The 22,238-nt window shown below is 39.0% G+C and overlaps 3 protein-coding genes across 3 annotated transcripts in view; all 3 read left to right on the top strand.

Moving 5' to 3' along the window:
• Window positions 1-16,069: 16,069 nt before the first annotated feature.
• Window positions 16,070-17,488, top strand: LOC124170396 (E3 SUMO-protein ligase ZBED1-like). The gene has a single exon (XM_046549116.1). It carries the CDS (start codon window positions 16,406-16,408, stop codon window positions 17,486-17,488), a length of 1,083 nt encoding a protein of 360 aa, XP_046405072.1. The 5' UTR covers window positions 16,070-16,405.
• Window positions 17,489-17,503: 15 nt separating this feature from the next.
• On the top strand, window positions 17,504-18,286 carry LOC124170395 (zinc finger BED domain-containing protein 4-like). The gene has a single exon (XM_046549115.1). It carries the CDS (start codon window positions 17,504-17,506, stop codon window positions 18,284-18,286), a length of 783 nt encoding a protein of 260 aa, XP_046405071.1.
• A 2,165-nt stretch (window positions 18,287-20,451) lies between these two features.
• Window positions 20,452-22,238, top strand: part of LOC124170222 — a 29,945-nt gene continuing 28,158 nt past the window's right edge. Inside the window, exon 1 of the mRNA XM_046548927.1 lies at window positions 20,452-20,480. The gene's annotated coding sequence lies outside the window, so the exon portion shown is untranslated. The remainder of the gene's footprint in view (window positions 20,481-22,238) is intronic.

The following is a 22,238-nucleotide window of genomic DNA, read 5'->3' as shown; positions in this document are numbered from 1 at the left end:
CTGATAAATCTTCGTGTTCAGAAATCTCGCGACGTGTACCAAGTGTCTCGACTAGTGTCGATCGCCGGTGATTGCCGGCTGGCCTCGGCGGCTCTGCCGCCGGGGAAAGCCGGCCGATGCCCCAGACCCCGCACCCCGAAAATGCACCAATCTGGGCGGAAAAGAGTAACCTCATCAAGTTTTGTTCAGGACACCCTAGTTTCGGTGCTGACTTTATTGATGATTTTTTAAATAAAATGTTTCATCTGTTACAATTATTGTTGACAATGCGAAATGAAAGGAAAGTGAGCATTTTTTTAAAATAGTGCCGTTATTAAGTTGTACGGGTCGTCGCTGCCGATGTTTCGCTCTAATTACCGACTTCTTGTGTCCGCAATGTATGTGTAATTTGATTTGTGAAGTTGCAGTTAGTGTATTCGCTCCCGATTTTCTTCGTGTGAACATTTCCTGGACAATTTATTTGCAATTTGTGTTAATTAGATTTGTGAAGTAACAGTACGTGTCGTGTTGATGTTGATTTTCTTCGTGAGTACTTTATTTTGGACAAGTGTTCTTGTAAAGTGTGATCATTTTATTTGTTGAATTGAAAGTGAGTTTTACGACGTTAATAAATACAAGTTTGTGAACTCAGTAATTCTTGTGGTGGTATTTATTGCTGAATAATCCTTGGTGTCACTTGCGCAATTCGTCATTGTGGTTGACAAATATACTCGTACAACTGTCGATTGCATTGGTATAGTTGGATATTTTAGACTTTGAGGTAATATAATAGATACATGTATTGTATTGCAACGTCCAAAGATTTACGCGACATTCATTATGAGATGAATATCATGTGCTATTGTAAACGGACTGAGAAGCAATATGCCATTTCCATCGACCCTTCCCTTAAACTTTAACTCATCATTTTTGTGACGGCATAAATCATTATAGGTAAGTTTTCACGTAATTGAACATGGTTTTCAATGGCTCGGAACTGAAATTATTCAAACTAGCAGTAACTGAGAATGGACGTAGCTGACTGGAAGACGACTTTGTCGCTTTGAGTATTTTACGCAAATTTTGGATATCAGAGACACAAAGCTGGTGATTGCAACTTTAGGGCCGTATCCAGAAACCATGCTTCAGCTTGTAGCGGCGCGCACCGCTGAATGCTGTATCCAGAAACCTCACTACTCCAAAACGCTCCAAATGGGTGGGGGCAGTGTTGCCACATTTATTTTGGGCTGGATTGATGACGTAGACGAATTTAGCGACATTTTGAGTCCCTACTATGCGGGCTTTGAGAGGAACTAAGGGCGACAATTGAATAACGAATATCACAACGCGACTTTGTTTGTAAGCAAAATGGAAACGGGTTGGAAGAAGAATCTCGGCGTAGAAGAAGAGTTTGATTTTAAAACTAATTATTGATAGGAAAGTTGTATTGGAGTGCAAGAAAACCAATGCTGTGAGTCTTTCTTTAAAGTCTATGGCATGGAAGAAGGTGGAGGTTGAATTTTAATCGGCACGATGGCGTAACGAAGGTAAGCACATTATTAGGCCGTGATTTGTGAAATTTCAGCGGAGAATCTTTTGTCTAGTTCTTAAAATCTGAATGGAAATTATTGATATAATTTCTCTTTTTTAGTGGTGTTCGTGGAAATAAGATGTCTTAGGAGATGCGGTATCTCACACGGAATTTATTCTCGGTTCCATGGGATTTTCTTGGTTCTTCAAGTTTCTTCTGTGAATCTGGTTCCGTTCATTATGTGAAAAGTGTCCCTTTAAATCGGCAAAGTTATCATTGAGAACCAGCTGGTACATGCTGATAAATCTTCGTGTTCAGAAATCTCGCGACGTGTACCAAGTGTCTCGACTAGTGTCGATCGCCGGTGATTGCCGGCTGGCCTCGGCGGCTCTGCCGCCGGGGAAAGCCGGCCGATGCCCCAGACCCCGCACCCCGAAAATGCACCAATCTGGGCGGAAAAGAGTAACCTCATCAAGTTTTGTTCAGGACACCCTAGTTTCGGTGCTGACTTTATTGATGATTTTTTAAATAAAATGTTTCATCTGTTACAATTATTGTTGACAATGCGAAATGAAAGGAAAGTGAGCATTTTTTTAAAATAGTGCCGTTATTAAGTTGTACGGGTCGTCGCTGCCGATGTTTCGCTCTAATTACCGACTTCTTGTGTCCGCAATGTATGTGTAATTTGATTTGTGAAGTTACAGTTAGTGTATTCGCTCCCGATTTTCTTCGTGTGAACATTTCCTGGACAATTTTATTTGCAATTTGTGTTAATTAGATTTGTGAAGTAACAGTACGTGTCGTGTTGATGTTGATTTTCTTCGTGAGTACTTTTTTTTGGACAAGTGTTCTTGTAAAGTGTGATCATTTTATTTGTTGAATTGAAAGTGAGTTTTACGACGTTAATAACTACAAGTTTGTGAACTCAGTAATTCTTGTGGTGGTATTTATTGCTGAATAATCCTTGGTGTCACTTGCGCAATTCGTCATTGTGGTTGACAAATATACTCGTACAACTGTCGATTGCATTGGTATAGTTGGATATTTTAGACTTTGAGGTAATATAATAGATACATGTATTGTATTGCAACGTCCGAAGATTTACGTGACATTCATTATGAGATGAATATCATGTGCTATTGTAAACGGACTGAGAAGCAATATGCCATTTCCATCGACCCTTCCCTTAAACTTTAACTCGTCATTTTTGTGACGGCATAAATCAAAGTTTTCACGTAATTGAACATGGTTTTCAATGGCTCGGAACTGAAATTATTCAAACTAGCAGTAACTGAGAATGGACGTAGCTGACTGGAAGACGACTTTGTCGCTTTGAGTATTTTACGCAAATTTTGGATATCAGAGACACAAAGCTGGTGATTGCAACTTTATTTGGGCACTTATATATATATATAATATTAATGGTTTTTCTAGGAAAGCCACGGTCTATACCAAAGTTAATAGCTATTAGAATGGCAAAGTCGACGAGGTTTCAGCATAGTTGCGTTGACAATGGTTATTTTTCGTAAAAAAAGTATTTCAAAAGCATCAAGGCGAGACATTCTTGTGTCCCTAATTTATTTGTATTTAATTATAAATGGTTTTCAAGGCATGACAGGGCCCGTTTAGAAGTTAATTGCAAATAAAACGGTGAATCCTAAGAGGTTTCATCACGGTATTGTTGACAGTATTTATTGGTAGTTAAATTAGGTAAAATATTTACTCATTAGGATAAAATATGGTTATTGAAGCATTCTTACTATCTTTTTAAGTAATAATAAATAATTATCATGAGCTTATAGCCCTTTAAACATCAATAATTATTAATAATAAATGCGAGACGATAAGCAGACGAAACCCGGCGGCCATATTACTTGTAGCGAGTAGTGTGCCATGGACCTCACTAGACTTTTGCAGCGGTGCCCGTAGCGGTGCTCGGCCGCTACAGCGGCTACGTCATCATCTGATGACGTATCTAGCAGTAGTGAGGTTTCTGGATACGGGCCTTATTTGGGCACTTATATATATATATATAATATTAATGGTTTTCAAGGAAAGCCACGGTCTATACCAAAGTTAATAGCTATTAGAATGGCAAAGTCGACGAGGTTTCAGCATAGTTGCGTTGACAATGGTTATTTTTCGTAAAAAGGTATTTCAAAAGCATCAAGGCGAGACATTCTTGTCCCTAATTTATTTGTATTTAATTATAAATGGTTTTCAAGGCATGACAGGGTCCGTTTAGAAGTTAATTGCAAATAAAACGGTGAATCCTAAGAGGTTTCATCACGGTATTGTTGACAGTATTTATTGGTAGTTAAATTAGGTAAAATATTTACTCATTAGGATAAAATATGGTTATTGAAGCATTCTTACTATCTTTTTAAGTAATAATAAATAATTATCATGAGCTTATAGCCCTTTAAACATCAATAATTATTAATAATAAATGCGAGACGATAAGCAGACGAAACCCGGCGGCCATATTACTTGTAGCGAGTAGTGTGCCATGGACCTCACTAGACTTTTGCAGCGGTGCCCGTAGCGGTGCTCGGCCGCTACAGCGGCTACGTCATCATCTGATGACGTATCTAGCAGTAGTGAGGTTTCTGGATACGGGCCTAAGACTCTGATAAAATCCCCAACCCACGCGACAAAAAAATTCGTACCACAGCGCACTGGGTGCATAGGTATAAAGAACCATGTCTCACTTCCTTTAATAGGAAGTCAGGTACATGAAATTTTATGCGGTCATAGCAAATTACAATATACTTGCGAACATGGGTGAATTTTGACCCTGAAGACCTCGGTTCGATTTTTCAAAAATCCCCAACCCACACGACAAAAATTTTGTTTTTACAGCGCACCGGGTGCATAGGTATAGGGAACCATGTCTCATTTCCGTATTTGTGAAATCAAGTTTATGAAATTTTCCGCGATCATAGGGAATTATAATTTTCTTGCAAGCACGGGCGGTTTTTGACCCTGACGGCCTCGGATGAACTCTGAAGAAATTCCTACCTACGCGACAAAAAAATTCGTTTTTACAGCGCTCCGGCTGAATATGTGTAAGGAACCATGTTTCATTTCCTTATTTAGGAAATCAAGTTCATGAAATTCTCCACGAGTATAGTTAATGACAATGTACTTTCGAAAACCGGCAGTATTTGATCATGAAGACCTCAGTTCGACACTGAAATAATTTCCAACACACTCGAAAAAAATTTCGTTTTTACAGCGTTCCGGCTGCATAGGTATAAGGAACCATGTCTCACTTCCTTATTTAAGAAGTATATTCATGAAAGTTTCCCCGATCATAGTGAATCATAATACATTTGCGAAAACGGGCGGGTTTTGTCCCTGGAGGCCTTGGTTCAACTTTGAAAAAATTTCCAACGAACGCGATAAAAAATTTCGTTTTTACAGCGCTCCGGCCTCATCAGTATAAGGAACCATGACTCATTTCCTTATTTAGGAAGTCAGGTTCATTAAATTTTGTTCGGTCATAGGAAATCACAACATACTTGCGAACACTTGCGGTTTTTGACCATGAAAATATCGGTTCGACACTGAGAAAATCCCCAACCCACGCGACAAAAATTTCGTTTTTACAGCATTCAGGCTGCATAGGTATACCTCAAATACTTATTTAGGTAAATGAAAGTTTTCCATGATCATAAAGAATCATAATATACTTGCGAAAACGGGCGCTTTTTGACCCTGATAACCTTGGTTCGACTCTGAAAAAATTTCCAACCAACTCGAAAAAAAATGGTTTTTATAGCGCTCCATTGGTATAAGAAAACCATACCTTATTTCCTTATTCAGAGAAGTCATGTGCATGACATTTTTCCACGATCATTGGGAATCATTATATATATGATTTTACACTTTCCCAGCAAACAACTTTAGAAAAATCTTCTCGGGATACCGCGCGGGTTAGAATATTTAAAAGCGCCGACGTTTCGGGTACCGACTCGCTACCCATTCTCTCCTAAATCATTACATACTTGAAAAAACAGGAGGTTTTTGACCCTAAGGACCTTGGTTCGACTATGAAAAAATCCTCAACCCACGCGACCAAATATTTCGCACTTCAACGCACCGGGTGCATAGGTGTAAGGAACCATGTCTGATTTCCTTATTTAGGAAGTCAGGTTCATGAAATTTTCCACGATCATAGAAAATCATAATGTACTTGCAAAATTGGGAGCATTTTGACCCTGAGGACTTTGGTTCGAATCTGAAAAATTCACAACCCACGCGACAAAAATTTCGTTTTTACATCGCTCCGGCTGCATAGATATAAAGAATCATGTTTCATTTCCTTATTTAGAAAGTCATGGCCATGAAATTTTCCACGATCATAAGTAATCATGATATAGTTTCAAAAACTGCCGGTTTTTGACACTGAAGACGTCCGTTGGACACTGAAAAATTTCCCACACACTCGAAAAAAAAATCGTTTTTACAGCGCTTCGGCTGCATAGGTGTAAGTAACCTCATTTCCTTATTTATTGAGTCAGTTCCATGGAAATTTCTACGATCATAAGGATTTATAATTAACTTGCGAGTAGGGGCGGTTTTTGACCCTGAAGACCTCGCTTCGATTCTGAAAACAATCCCCAACCCTAGCAACAAAATATTTCGCACTACAGTGCAACGGGTGCATACATATAAGGAACAATGTCTTATTTCCTTATTTAGGAAGTCAGGCTCATGAAATTTTCCAAAATCATTGGGAATTATAATATGGTTGCGAAAACGGGCGGCTTTTGACCTTGTGGACCTTAAATCGACTCTGAAGAAATTCCCAACCCACGCATAAATAATTTCGTTTTTCCATTGCTCCGGCTGCATACGTATAAGGAACCATGCTTCATTTCATTATTTAGGAAGCCTGGTTCTTGATATTTTCCACGATCATAGAATTATAGTATACCTGCATGCACGGGCGGTTTTTGACCCTGAGAACCTCGGTACGACTCTGAAATAATTTCCAACCCACGCGACAAAAAAATTCGTTTTTACAGCGCTCCGGCTCCATTGGTATAAGGAACCATAACTCATTTCCTCATTAAGCGAAGTCATGTACAACAACTTGTTCCACTATCATAGGGAATCATTGCATACTTTCGAAAACGGGAGGTTTTTCACCCTGATTACCTTGGATCGACTCTGAAAAAATTACCAACCCACGCAACAAAAAATTTCGTTTTTACAGCGCTCCGGCTTCATTGGTATACGGAACCATGTCTTATTTTCTTATTTAAAAAGTTAATTTCGTGGAAATTTCCATAATTCGCGTCGTAACAAATCATCATAAATCTGGCAGCCCTGCGCTGTACTCGATTGATTTCAGCCATTTAGTCTACCTCGTAAGGGTCCCACACGCTAGCAGTTAATTCCAAGTGAGGCCTCACTAGAGTCAGGTAGCTTATTTCTCTCACCTTTTTTGGGCATTTACCGAGAATTCCACAATTGAAAAAACAATCTTATGATATTAAAATGTCACAATTATGTTTCTGCAATGTTAGGCAATGTAGGGGGGGCCCGCTAGAGGGGGAAAGGGCACCCCCCGTGCACCACATATATACGTACGTGTTGAATCTACAACAGGCAAGCAGTACTCGTAATGACTTTAATCAGAAACAAACTCTCCCGCCAGACACGTTCCAAACACAGAGGACAGCGAGATGAGGATCAGATTAGAAAGCAGGAAGGGTGCTCAGGATGCGAACGAATTGCCACGCAAAGAAAACTTTTGGTCGGTGCAATATTTATACGGTAATTTGGTAATTCTTAATTCGTTGGTGGTAGCCTTCTAATGATATTTGAAACTGAAGTCGATCACTTCCTGATAAAAATTAAATCAGATGTTATTTTGCTTATCGTAAATACTATTGAATGATTTTGGTGACGTTAACCATGGTTTAAATAATTAACGACGTTCAGATCTATATAATGAAATCCTATAATTTACCTCCAATTTGTTATTTCTGTGGATGTAATAAATCTTTATGGGTTTACATTTCTATCCCTAATCCTCTTCTAATCTACTTTCTTGTATAGTTTCACAAATATTATCTTTTTCCTGAAAAAGAGGATATTCGTTCAATGTTCATAAACCTTTTTTTTCTTTCTTTACCTCATCTACAACTCCATAATACCCTCCAAGTCACCTCTTAAGTGTTTTGCAGGGGGTGACCGAGCAGCTTGTAAGAGGACCGTCACATACACACTGTACGCTCTTGGAATTATTATGCTTATTAGAAATAAAGTCGTTCTCATTCATGCAAAGACAAAGCCAGCCAATGGTTATATAAGAATGCTATAAGAATCCATGCAAGGTTATATGAATGGATAGATTTTAATAATCCCCTTCGTAGATTCCATGTAATTGCGATGATGGCAGATGGCCGCTATATTCCGACCCACAACTTCTCTCAATTGTATTGTTGTTGACAGGACAAAGGAAGGAATGAATGGAGGGGAGGTGAAGAGGAGAAAAAGGCCTTTTCAATGCTTTCATAGTTTCTCTCATCTACATCTACACTTACATAATAGCGTGCGAGCCACCACTAGGGGGTTTGGCAGGGGGTGATCAATCACCAGCATGCAGCATGCAATTAGACTCCCACATGCACACCACACGGTACAAAAAGCGTAACGTGTACTGAAAAATTATACTACCATATGCTGTTAGAAATAATAATAAAAGAAAGAAATATGCATTATGTTTTACATAAACGAATAAAATATCCCTCAGAAACCAGTAAATTTCACCATTTTGAACCATTTATTTTTAAAATTCCGCAACTCATTAACCTTACCGCTTATCCTGGTGAGTATTCCATGCGACTACACACGTTGGTATTAGTTGCACCCCCAGCCTTAATTTCTAGATGCGCCCATGTAAGTCAGTAGGCTATACTACAATCCATACAATGTATTTATGAATTCTATCGCTGCCGTTATAATCTCTTATTGATCGTGGAAAAGAAGACATTATGCACCTGTCTGTTCTGCAATCTATCTCTCTTATTTCACTTATATCATCTGATCTTCCGTAGCATATTGCCGTCCGTAAAATATGGGTAACCCCGTTAGAAAATACACTGAAATAAGACGCTGACTACCTTCTCCGTTTGGGAGCAAATTCTTTTCGTGATCGCCAATTGAACGTCTTTTGTCTATGGAGACGGAGGTATATCAATTCGCTGATTTCCTTACTTTACGCATATTGTCAGGGGTGGATCAACGATTTTTCTGGGGAGGACAAGCAAGGCCGTATCCAGGATTTTTTTCCGGGGGGGGGAGGCACAGGGATACCTCGTAATACAAAAGGAACGCAATGGTAATGGGACCGTATTAAAAATCTTGCATATTTTTAAGTGTCCGGGGGGGGCACATGCCCCCGTGTATTCCCACCCCTAGATCTGCCTGTGCATGTTGAAATAGCAAATGTATTGAATCTATCGCTATTTTTTCCTTCCCAAATAAGTTAGTGAATTAATGGGATATAAAAAGATATATGTGTCCCACATTCTCTTTAAACGGGTAAGTACAGCAACAAGAGGAGACATAAACATCTAAACAATAGACACAGGAGCAATGAAGATACAATGACGCATATTGTTGTTGTCGTGAACTGTATTATGCAGCTCTTAAAAGGAATATGTCGTTTTAATGAAAACATTTTAATTTATTTACGATAAAAATGTTGCTAATTGTAATAGTCAATACCGTATGAATAACATATTCTCCGCAAAATACTCCTCTGGTTTCACCTAAATATGAGATTTGAAATTCTCATGTCCATTTACTGAAGAGCGCAGTCTATGAAAAAATATTCACTCCACTCTGGTTATGATCTTTGGTTAGTATTATTAGTTTGATGAGGGTGGGAACACTCTCATTTCAGTGCGACTGAGTCGGAATACTATTTTCCTAACTAGAGAGAACTGGAAGTGCAAACTCTTTGCTTCTTTTGTCCGCGCTTTTTATATAAATTCAAGGAACAAATATCCCACTCTAATATTCTGCATCTGGTGCCGTCAAGTGAGTACAAAGCATTGAATTAGAAGATCGCTCCCTGAGTTTGGGGATTGAGACGCGATCGGGCGATAAGGATGTTAATGGGGGTCTGCTTCCGATTACGCGGCCCCCTCCGCCATGATGGCCACCCCCAGTCCACATTAACCAGATAAGAGCGAAGCCATTGGGATGATAGCATTTAGGAGACGCAGCATCCCTACGCTTTATCTCAATGGAGTTCTTGATGAGTCAAATCTCGCGTCTGCGCTCATCACGGCTGGCCAGTGGTCGTCCCTGACACGAAGAAGTTCTTCGTTTTAGAATCGGCCTCTTAGGTGAAGCTGAAATTCTCATTATGAAGTCTATAGGTTACGCGATATATTTACACGATTTATTTAATGCCTATGAGTATGAAAGGGAGAATGAACGCCAAAATAAACTGTGTGATCATGTGATATCATGTTTTGCGAATGCATGAATAGGATATGGAATCTGTTGCTGCTTGATTAATGCATTCGTACATGTTGCATTCCAGTCCACGGGCGTACTCAGCGTGGGGAAGGGGGGGAGCCATAATCTCAACAGTCATTAAGGAAAATCAGTACTGAATTTAAAGGAAAGTGTTCAACAAAATTTCTTCAAGCCCACGAAAAAAGGTATGCATTAGTATAACATATGTAACCAAAATAAAACTATTTTTTCAAATGTCACAACTTGGCTTGCCTCCCCCTATACTATTGCTTGCCCCCCCCTAGGTATGATCCTGGGTAGGCCTTTGTTCCAGTCCACAATAATCATTCACGCAAACAAATTCACCAAACTAGTACATTAAATCCATCTTGTAAACAGTCCTTTGTATCATGTAAACAGGCCAATATATTTTTTCACTAACTTTTTACTTCCGTTTGGCAGTCCTTTAAATTATTTCAATTTAATATTTAAAGTGAATTGATAACATAACTGCGGAGTATTTCTTAACCCATTTGTTTATATGTGAGTAGAGAAAAAGAAGTCGATTTCGCTGAATTATGACCAAGTTACGAACACCATGCTCTTTTAATAAGCTTCTTGATTGTGAACTGGAGTCAGTTCTTTCACACACTCGCGACCACAATTTAAAAGTTTTTTTTTCGAGTTTGTGGCCGGCCATCCGGAAGGGGAGTAGAGAAATGGGTTACATTTCCGTTATTACATTATAAAGAAAGTGAAATTAACCTCTCCGACCATAATCGTTTCAAGTGCAGATTCGTAGTAACCAGTTGTGGGTTAATTACAGACATTTTGATTTTGTTAGCCATCAATTCCAGCAACATGGACAATTCCAAAGTAAATAACTCATCAATGAGTCTTCCCTCTATCTTTTGTTCTTAAAGATTTTAATAAGCATCTATTTTAAAATGCTCAATGTTGAGGTTCTACGTGAAAATTATAGTTTAACGGAAAAACAAAAAAAATATACACTATTATTAAATACACAATTTCATCACAAAAAGAGGAAGAATAAAGGGATGCCAACTTAAGAAAAATATTGTGGGGGCCCAAACCGGGGATCTTGCCCCGGGAAATTTCATTAGTAGTGAGTTTGATGTTTTTTGAGCAATTTATAAGAGCCCTATGATCAACATTAGAACCCTGATGACTCGAATCTCGATATCTGGACACATTCCGGGGAAAATCGACAAGCCTTACACATTTTTTCCTCACTCCCATAACGAATTTTTTGAGTGGTCTCGGGCCTACTATGACCCCATGGAGTCGGCGCCTTGGAAAACTATAATGTAAAAATGGAAAACCAATAAAAAAACAATAAATATTAATTATTACTTTCGCTCCTACCGGCTTCTTGAGGTAAACTCTTCCACGGTACGATTCCATTGAAAATATTTATCCCTCCCCTACAGGCCCTATTTCTCGGCTCTATTCCCCGTCATTGCGGTTATTTGGAAATTACGTAGGGAATTCACACGAAATACAAAGAAATAAAGCGGTGGATGAACATTGGACGAATACCCTCTTTGCCGACCAAAAGAAAATCTTTGTGAGACAATACTCGGGAGAGAGAACTGATGATGAGTCCAAATACGCCAGTGGGGTGGCCAGGAATTTCGTTCGGGGGGTCCAAAACCAGGGGGGGGGGGGTTTAAAAAGGGTGTAGCTGGTAGATGGCTTTAAACAAAACTTGACACATTTAAATATCGAATGAAACTTCTTCAGTCAAATAAATCTTTCGTAAATGAATGATTTTTCGATATTTTGTTTTCCTTTATAAAGCGAAGTGATTGGGTTTTTATATTTGGGGGGGTCCAGACGCCCCCATTCCACGCTACGCCGCTATCATTTGCTTATCATCGCAGTTGCTTGGAAACAGCGAAGTGCGTTGGCATACGAAACCAAAAGAAAATAAAGTCGTTGAAGAATAATGGACGAATATCATCTTAGTCAAGAAAAAGAATATGTTGGTGACGAAAGCAGATTCGGATAGGATTTAGGATAGAAACAAATGGTATCAAGGATTTACTAAATAGACGGAAATTTCAAATCGGAGGTAATTTATAGCTTTTGAAAGTAAATTCCTGAACGTTGTAAAGTAAATAAGCCATGTGAAGACCACAGAAAATCATTAAAGGGTATTTATTACAGATTAAATAATAAAAGATTTTATTTAAATAAGGAATTGGTCGTTATTTCAGTTCCAATTTCATTAGCAGGTTCCTACCAAGGAATTAATAATTCCTTACCCTTCGTTTAAATATTGCTAACTAGTAGTTTTATTGTTTGCATAATAGCATGTTCGTGTCCTGAATACTATCCCAGTTTCTGCTCAGAGCGCTCCTCACTGTCCTGTGTGTTTGTCCTGTGTCTGGCGAAAGACTGCGTTTCATTTTAAAACTAGGATGAGTGCTGCTTGCCTCGTGTGGAACCACCCCGTGCACTTATCGGGGGCGCGTCCACCTCTATCGGGGCCGCCCGCATTGCCTAACATTGCTGAATCACCAATGTAACTTTTTATTATCATATGATGGCATTGTCTCTGCATGAGTATGGTCAGTTTAAATAAAACTTTCTTAGACTTCATAAGTGACTTAATTATTTGTCTTTACTACAAAAGTGACAATAGCTCAAGATATCTTTTGAACCTCCCCCTTGAGTTTTTTTCTCTATAAGCAACTGCCATGGGCTGCTGTGGCTGGGGCTAGGATGGGCACAAAACCCGGAAATTCACTTGTTAGTTATTGTACAAGTCCTCAAACTCGCACGGCAAGGCGCGATTCGGAGTCCCATTTAAAATCCCAAAACTACTGTGAAAAGGTAGGATATAGGGGGGAGGAAGGGGTCGACTGCTCCCCCCCAGACCCTGGAAAAAATATGCAAGATTTTTAATATGGTCCCGTAATCATTGCGTTCGTTTTGTGATACGGGTTATCCTTGTGCCCCCGATAACGAAACCCTTGATGCCACCGTGTGAAATAAAAAAAATACTAAGTAATTAAATTAAACGAATGTGGATGAGTTGCAACAACGATTTCGAAAACTATTAGAGAGAAAGAATATTGGTTTCCAATGAGACTAATCTGTGTCCCACGAATCAAGGCACGGGAATGAGGAGCCTTTATCTACTCGAATACCATATGGTATTTGAGAGGGAGGGATCAGGGGTGCAGACTTACAAAAAATATTTGGGGGTGCCAAACCGGGGACCTTGCCCCGGTAAATTTTATAAGTAGTGAGTTTGATGTTTTTTGAGCAATTTATAAGAGCCATATGATCAACATTGGAACCCTGATAACTGGAAGGCCGATATCTGAACACTCCGGGAAAATTGACCAGCCTGACACTTTTTTCCTCACATCTGTAACGAATTTTTGTGGGGGCTCGGGCCCCGTCAGGCCCCATGGAGTGGGCGCCACTGGGAGGGATCACACGTGCGAAGTCATGATGCGAGAAATCTTTACATGTGAACATCTCTCGAACCCGGGCCTATGTGGAAGAGAGCCGTGACCCATTTTATACTTTACTATATGGTTCAGAAATTGATATGGACATGTCAATGTCATTTTGAACATTTGCTCAAGAAAACTCTAATCCTCTCTTGATTTCATCCACATACATTTTCAAACGACCGAATTGTTGACTCAATTCTTTTCCTGAAGTTTTATTGCCATATTGTTGTAACCTTCCAAGATATCAGATCCCTAACATCACTCTCGCGATTTCTCCTGTAAGTAAATTTAGCTTGGAACAATAGAACAAATATGAACACGCAATGAGTTTTCCTCGTGATTGACGCAATTAATTGCATGTTTGAAGTCACCACTGCTACTACTTTTATTACAAGATATAATTGCATTTTAGATTTCTCAGTTTGGAAGTGTTTCCTATATTTTTGTCTCATTGTCCAGTAATCATTAATTTGACCGCATAGGAAGGAATTGACACGTTGTCTTAGAAAAAATTAAGTATTAAATTTGCGATGTAAATTTAGCTTATGGTCCACACTACGATCGTGAAGAGATCCCCTTCCTAACTCGTTTGAGATATCGGAAACACTGCAATTTCTTTATATCAACTCATCTCGAATTTGGTCGCACTCCACTGTGATGCGTTGATTTCGTCTCGCAGTCCCACCTCGTACGAGTACCACACTTAAGTGACGTATTCCAAGTGCGATCTTTCTATAATCAGGTTATTCTCCATTGCCATGAAGCTTTGCTTCCTTGTTAATGCTTATTCTTCGGAAATCCACCAAGGAAGTCGTTGCCGTGATTGATGAGTTATGCATTCTAAAAAATAAATGAGAATCACAAGAAAGATGTGATGGAATCAGTGAACCGCAAAACTTATTAATGGGAAATCAACATGGATTCAGGAAAAGCAGATCGTGCGAAACTCAGTTAGCGCTTTTCGCCCACGATATTTTAGTCTCCGGGGAAGACAACATTCCAGTAGACGCGATTTTTCTTGATTTCAAAAAGGCATTTGATAAAGTACCCCACGGAAAGTTAATAATAAAACTGAAATCTTATGGTCTAGACGAAGATGTCATTTCCTGGATTAGAGAATTTTTGAGCGACCGCGTCCAAAGAGTAGTATTAGACGGTGCAGTCTCCAATGAGGTTAGAGTGACTTCTGGCGTTCCTCAGGGTAGTGTCATTGGCCCACTCCTATTCCTTCTTTATATAAACGACATTGGCGAAGTAGTGCAGAGTAAGTTACGATTATTTGCAGACGACGCTGTAGTTTACAGAGAAATCCGTTCCAGCAAAGATATAGATGAACTAACGAATGACCTTGCTGCTATCCAAGCTTGGTGCGATGCTTGGCAGTTAGAATTAAATTTGGAAAAATGCGTCGTAATGAATTTCTGGAAGAAGAATAACTCCCTACAGCGTAACTATGTCATTCGGGGCCCGCAGTTAAAGGCAGTTGAATCCGTGAAATATCTAGGGGTTAGACTCAATAATGATCTATCGTGGAATAAACATATTCGAGAAATAACCGGTCAAGCTAATCGTAAAATGGGTTTTGTTAAAAGAATATTAGGAAAGTGCGACGACAAAGTGAGAGAAATTAGCTACTTTTCCCTCGTTAGACCACATTTGGAATACGCTGCCAGTGTTTGGGACCCTCATGAAAAAGGCTTAATAACAGAGTTAGAACGCGTGCAAAGAAGAGCTGCCAGGTATGTGAAAGGTCGTTACGATAGTGTAACTGACCTCTTACATAAACTCGGATGGGAATCTCTGTCGGACCGTAGATTGAAAAATAGACTAAACCTTTTAGATAAATTCAAGAGCAGTGTCTTTTCTGACGAAGTTAACCATATCTTGCGGACGCCAACGTACTACGGAAGATCAGATCATATAAATAAAATAAGAGAGATAGATTGCAGAACAGACAGATTCCGAATGTCATTTTTTCCACGATCAATAAGAGATTATAACGGCAGCAATGGAGCGCGTAAATAGATTGCATGACTTGTAGTGTAGCCTACTAACCTATGTAAAACTTACTGCATGTTTCTGAATTTCTATTCTATATTCTATTTCTAACAGCATATAGTAGTATAGTTTGTTATTATACGGGACGTTTCTTGGACGGTGTGGTGTGCATGTGGGAGTCCAAATGCATGCTGCATGCTGGTGATTGATCACTAGAGATGGGCAAAGTCATTCTTTTCAAAGATTCGATCTTTATGATTCAAGTCACTTGGGTGATTCCATCAACTGATTCAATCATTTCGATCATCAATCATTTTGATTGACTTGATGGAACTGACTCAAATCCCTGATTGAATCTTGAATTCAATCAGGGATTTGCGTCAGTTCCAATCCAATGAAACCGGTTAGCCAATCAACACCGATCATTGATTGACGGTGACCTATCGATTGAAATGAATCACATAGTTTTAGCAAATTATGATCGAGATGTGACAGAAATTGATTGCAATTAACGTACCACAGAGACTGCAGTCAACAGATAATTTGAAATTATTAATAACCTGTGGTTGAGTGGTGGTAGCGAATTGGTACTGCAGATACGCAGAATTTTTTTTGAATTTATATTTCCCGGGAAGGTTTACGAATTTTGAGGTAATTAATTTTATGAAAAAAATGCGTACATGCTTTTGTAATAGCATGTCAGAAGGAAAAGAACTGCGATTTTGTATTTTGAACACCAAATCCAGTTCATCCTTTCTCATTTATTTTTGATTTCGCTCTTCAATTACTAATACCACAAAGTATAAGATATACATCATGTAGGTGTATCATATATATTACTGTACTCATTGTCATAGAAAGTTACATGCATAAACTATCTATTATATGTCCTTACATTTAAATCTCATTTCAAAGGACCATGGAGAAGCGAAAGCGAAGCTTGCTGTGGACATCGTTCACTGACATGGGATCAGGAAAGGCAAAATGTGGGTTATGTGGTCAAGTAATGTCTTTCCTAGGAGGTGCTACTAGTAATTTAAGAAGGCACCTTAAATTTAAGCATCCAGGGTCCCAATTAAGTCGCCAAGATATCCCTCCTGAGATCAACAGAGAGGAACTTATAGATATCTCAGCCCTTCGTAATTCACAAGATTCTTCCTCCTCTGTACCTCCGTGCCCTGACGTTACACCTGACCAAGCTCCGGGTGTCATTCCAATGGTGTTGAGAGCTGCTACTAATCAGCCACGAATTACCAATTATATAAATAAACCGATTTCCCAGCAGAGACATAAACAGTTAGACCATCAACTCATAAAAATGATAGCAAAAGAATACCATCCTCTGTCACTAGTGGAGGATAAAGAATTTAAAAATTTTGTATACCTATTGAACCCTAATTATAAGTTGCCCAGCAGGAAAACTGTATCTTCCACCCTTGTGCCACAGCTGTATCTAAGCACTAAGGAAATGGTACTGAATACATTACGATCAGTTCATTCAGTGTCAATTACAACTGATGCCTGGACCTCAATCAACAATGACAGCTTTCTCGCTGTGACAGTCCATTTTCAGGTCGGCTGTGACCTGAAGTCCTACTTATTAGATTGTTTTGAACTAACAGGAAAGCACACGAGTGAAAATTTGGCTGCTGAAATAATAAGAATAGCCACGGAGTGGGAAGTAGTTGGAAAAATATCTGTGGTAGTGAGTGACAACGCAGCAAATATAAAGGCTGCTATTAAAAAGTGTCATTGGAGACACATACCTTGCTTTGCCCACACCATCAATTTAATTGTTAAAGCAGGTGTGCAGGAAATTTCTGCACTACAAATTAAGGTGAAGCAGATAGTTGAATTTTTTAAGCGTAGGCCAGATGCTACTGCTAAGTTAAGAGCTCTCCAGAAGCAATCTGGGGTGAGCGAATTAAAATTAAAACAGGAGGTCCCCACAAGGTGGAACTCAACCTATGATATGTTCCAAAGAATGATTGCACTTAGGTAACCTGTGCTGTCCACAATGGCCTTGTTCACTACAGACATTGAACCAGTGACTGAGGAAGAGTGGTTTGTACTCACAAAAGCCTGTGAGCTATTAAGGCTTTTCTATGAAGTGACAGTAGAATTAAGTAGTGAAAACAAAGTGACAATATCAAAAGTTATACTAGTGAGTAAAGCTCTGCAAAAGCATGTAGAGAGAATAAATAGTGAGGCAAACTTGCCTGAAGGCATAAAAAAAATGGCAACAAAAATATCTGATCAAATGAAAATAAGATTTGCAGAAATAGAGGCAAACCCTATCCTCTCAGAAAGCACGCTTCTGGATCCACGATTCAAGAAACATGGATTCACAAATGAGGTTGCATTGAAAAATACAACAAGAGCAATTCAACAGAGGCTGTCCACGCTGCAAGCTTGCTCTAACGCCCCAGAAGAGCCTCGATTGAATTCCACCTCCTCTGTGGAACCATCAACTTCTTCCATATGGGAGGATTTTGACAACACAATGGAAGAATTTTTTCTTACTCGAAACAGCACTGCAGCTGGAATAATTGAATTTGAGAAATACATGCGAGAAGATATCATTAAGAGAACAGAAAATCCTCTGGCATGGTGGGTGGACCGCAAAACTTTATATCCACATCTTTTTGATATAATGTATAGTCGGCTTGCCATACCAGCCACTTCTGTACCGTGTGAAAGAATATTTTCTAAAAGCGGGCAGATTCTTTCAGAAAAGCGAAACAGATTATCCTCAAAGAGGGTATCAGAAATCATGTTCCTCAACGCCAATTTGCAATGATTTTGTGCCTCTACCTAATATTGCTAGATTTGTTATTTTTAATATGTAATATGCCAGGGAAGAACATATATGTCATATTGCAGATGTTATTACTGAAGGGATGACATGCACTTTTACTTTTATAGCCTTATTATTTTTGCAAGATGCATTCCTTATTTTTTTATAATAAAGTGCAATTTATATTTATTTGGCACATGCAGAAGGAATAAACTAGTCATGAGCAACATTTTTGATTTTGTTATTTAATATACGATATTGCTAATTCCTTTGTGACTGTAAAGCCCTTCAGTCATACATCAGAGAGTTGGGACACTCTGTGATAATACCTTATTCTATGATTTATTCTAATTAGAAGGTATGCGAGTAATTTACCACCATTAAAGTCGCATAAATACTGCAAAATCAACTTTTGCGTTCTTGATTGAGATGTTCTTATAAGGCTATATCATTACCCACCCTAAATATGCAGCCAACTGTACTTTTGTACCTTCAATTTCAATTATGTAAACATAACATTCACATGTAACATTTTTTGAGATTATCGCCTTGTTTACACCCTCATAATAATGAGTTATACAAGTTGATTTTGAGGATTAAAATACGATGCAAATGAAAAACTGAATCTTAACATCCATGGAGTTCTAGAAAAACTTAACAGAATACCTTTATGGTACCATAAAGGTATTCTGTTATATACGTATATTTGTGCACGTGCATATTTCCAAAAAATAATAATTTCTTTGAAAATTGGTTGATTTTCAACAAAGTCGCTGCTACCACAGCGCGGAGCTTACAACTGTAGGAAATTGGGTGAAAAAAGCGATCATCTGGAATTATTCGGGATAAACACAACCAATTTTATAAAAGCACAACGGTAGACCTATTCACACAAGAAATACTCAGGATCGATCACTGAATTGCACTGAATAAGCAGGAAGTCTGGCTGATTGATGATTGACTTACACCTAATAAACCGGAAGTCGGACTGATTGATGATTGATGATCGACTTTTTTGCGCAATGAATCATGAGTCATTTGATTCAGTTGGTGATTCAATCATTTTGAACGAATCGATCACGAACGACCCATCACTATTGATCACCCCCTGCCAAACACCCTAGAGGTGGCTCGCAGGGTAATTTGTAGATGTAGATGTAGATGAACCGAATCACCCAATTGATTTGATTCATTAAGCCCAAATCTTAAGGCCGTTTTACACGGTACACGGAATTGCGCAGTCCGACGTACGTGTGAAGGCGCAATCAAAATTGCGTCGTGTAAAGCGGTGAATTGCTAGAACACATGCGAGAATGCGTGGATGCGAGACGGCAAAATAGCCCCTGTTTTAATTTCGTTCATGCGTTCGCGCAATTCCACGCCATTTTAGAAATTAATGCAGCTCTAACCTGCGCAATTCCGTGTACCGTGTGAAACGGCCTTTAGAGAAGAACTAAGATTGTGAGAGGGGAGGCAAGAATGTAAGGAGAAGGAGTGGTTCGCGTTTGCTGGCCCCGCTTGCAGCAAAGAGACCGCTTTTGTGAGAAACTGCGTCGTCGCCGTTCCCACGCTCCGATCCAATGGAGTGGGGATGGCGTGGAAGGGTGGGAAGATGCTCGTGACCCTGACTGAGTCATCCCAACGAAGACGGAGAGGGACTTGGTTTCGACAGAGGAGGGGGGAGGTATTCATGAAGAAGGGGTGGGGATAGGCTTCGAATTTGGTGAATTAGTTCACGTATTAGGCGCTGGGAACTGTATGAAAAGATTTTAACTATCTAAAAAAAATTTCTTTCGTTAATTTTGCGATGCCACTAATTACTGCTCTATTTTTGGAAGTGTGTGGACTTCGAACATAAATTGATTGAACTCCCATCTGAAATAATGGTGACGTCCATGGCCAGGGGTGGATCCAAGATTTCTTTCTGAGGGGGGGCAGAAGCGAAGTCGTAGGCCTGTGGGAGGGTGAGCTAAGCCGAGGTGGGGGAAATTTGAATTCGCCCGCTATCTAGTGGAATCTTCTTGAAACTTGTCCTGACTAGCGCGCTAGCGCCAAAATTAGCTCATTTCCTGCTAATCGCTCGCGTTGTCATCTTCGAAAGAGCCGTCTTCTTCTGAAGTTTTAATAGCATTCCTCTTGCTGGGCTCTTCATCTTCCATCGCAATCAGGGCTTCTGGGAGTGTGCATTCCAACCTGAGTAAGTTCAAGTAATCATATGTATGTTACTGTTTTGATGGAGTGAAGTTTTAATCAGAGGTCATATAACTAAGTTTTTGGCGCCACTACTCCTGCTCCAGGAGAGTTAGAATGATTGTGCTCTGCCCGGGTACTTGCTCCAAATGATTTTTTGTCCGCAATGGGAGAAGTTGCTTTTTGTTTGCTAAATTATCTCTTTTTTCATTTATGTTTGATTGTGTTATGGCTTCGTGTGCATTTACTGCGTACTTGATTACACCTTTGAATTCTATCCTGTGCATGAGTACTTACATAGCAAGGGCCTGAGTCTACGAAATGTATAACGTGTGCTTCTGTTTTTTTAAAGCCAGATGGATCAGGTACTGTCGTTTGATACATAACTCACAATTTCTTCGGCTAGATCATTCGTTTTGTAGTTTCCTAATCATTGGAAATACGCCACAATTATTTTATTAACTATTTGAATGTTCATGATTCATGTGATATTTATTTGTACATAGGCCTGAGTTCTGCGTTAATGAATATCAGAAGTGAAATGGTTAATTTTCAATAGTGGGTAGCCGTAAGTACTAAATGGTGGATATGGTGCTTAAATATAATTCAAAGGCTCGAAATGAATAACGCATGTCACTATTACTTTTCGGTGTCGATTTATGTTGGTGTTAGCTATTCGCCGGCTTTTTTGTAATACTTTTATGCCTTGGTTTAATTTCTATGTAGTGTTGTACCAGCGAGGGAAAACATCCGCGTCTATGTATGTAGTTGCATTTGTTTATCAACACGGCGTCACGGCGCCAAATTTTGTCAATCGAGCTTGTTTCTACTCTTCAGTGAGAGCGATGATTGCGATGTTTTTGCTAGAGTACTAATTAAAAATTTCCTAGAGTGCAAATTAGTATTTTAGGAATGACGCAGAACACTACTAATTAACACTTTACCGGAGTCTTGGGAACCTTCCTTAATACTGTGTGCCATGTTCCGAGTGTAGGAAATTGTTATAAGATTTGGTCATGTGGGTATGGCGTTAATACTGAGGTGCGTATTTTGCTCTTTTCTCGTGCAATTATTGTGATCTCTAGCATACTCAAGACAACTATTTGTTTCGTACGCTAATATAACCCTTAAATTTTTGTTCGTGATGATGTATTATCAGCTATTCATTCGTATTTCAATGACGAAATAATGAAAATTGTTTCCGTTAGTCTCATAATATCTAAGAAGTTTGATATAATATTTAGCAGGATAAACATCCTCGATTCTATATGTACTACTTTTCCTGCAACATCAAAGGATTGTTGCATTTAAAATTTGTCGTCGTCTTATAAGGTTCTCCTTACAAAGTGCATTAACAGGTACGGGTTAATGTTAGTACCTAATGAATAATTCTTGAAATTGGTATTGCGTAATTCAATGCGTTAATCAACCATAACTCATACAGGAGTTTATTAATTGTTTGTAAAATGTCTTGCTGGGAATAGTTACGAAATTTTAATCTATTTTTTGTGTGTAGTTGCCCGTAAGTAGTCACAAAGTTAGTTCGAGATATGCGAAATAAGTAATGGGACAAAGAATTCCTTGTAGATTGCTCGTTTGTGTAACCCATGTAAGGAGTGTTTCTGTTATTTGCTTGTGCATGAACTTAAAGGCTTCCAGGAGTGGTGAACAAACATATTCTTGCCATTGATTAGATATTTTGTGTTGAGTCATTAATCTTCTCCCTGAGGGCTACTATTATTGGCCTTCAATGACGAATATTATC

The sequence above is a fragment of the Ischnura elegans genome, chromosome 13 (genome assembly GCF_921293095.1).
Source record: "Ischnura elegans chromosome 13, ioIscEleg1.1, whole genome shotgun sequence".
Classification (NCBI taxonomy): Eukaryota; Metazoa; Arthropoda; class Insecta; order Odonata; family Coenagrionidae; genus Ischnura; species Ischnura elegans.
This window is presented reverse-complemented; position numbering and strand designations above follow the sequence as displayed.

What these genes read in the sequence shown, in the direction of transcription:
- LOC124170396 (XM_046549116.1), top strand. Translation starts at nt 16,406, where the DNA reads ATGGAGAAGCGAAAGCGAAGCTTGCTGTGGACATCGTTCACTGACATG.
- LOC124170395 (XM_046549115.1), top strand. Translation starts at nt 17,504, where the DNA reads ATGGCCTTGTTCACTACAGACATTGAACCAGTGACTGAGGAAGAGTGG.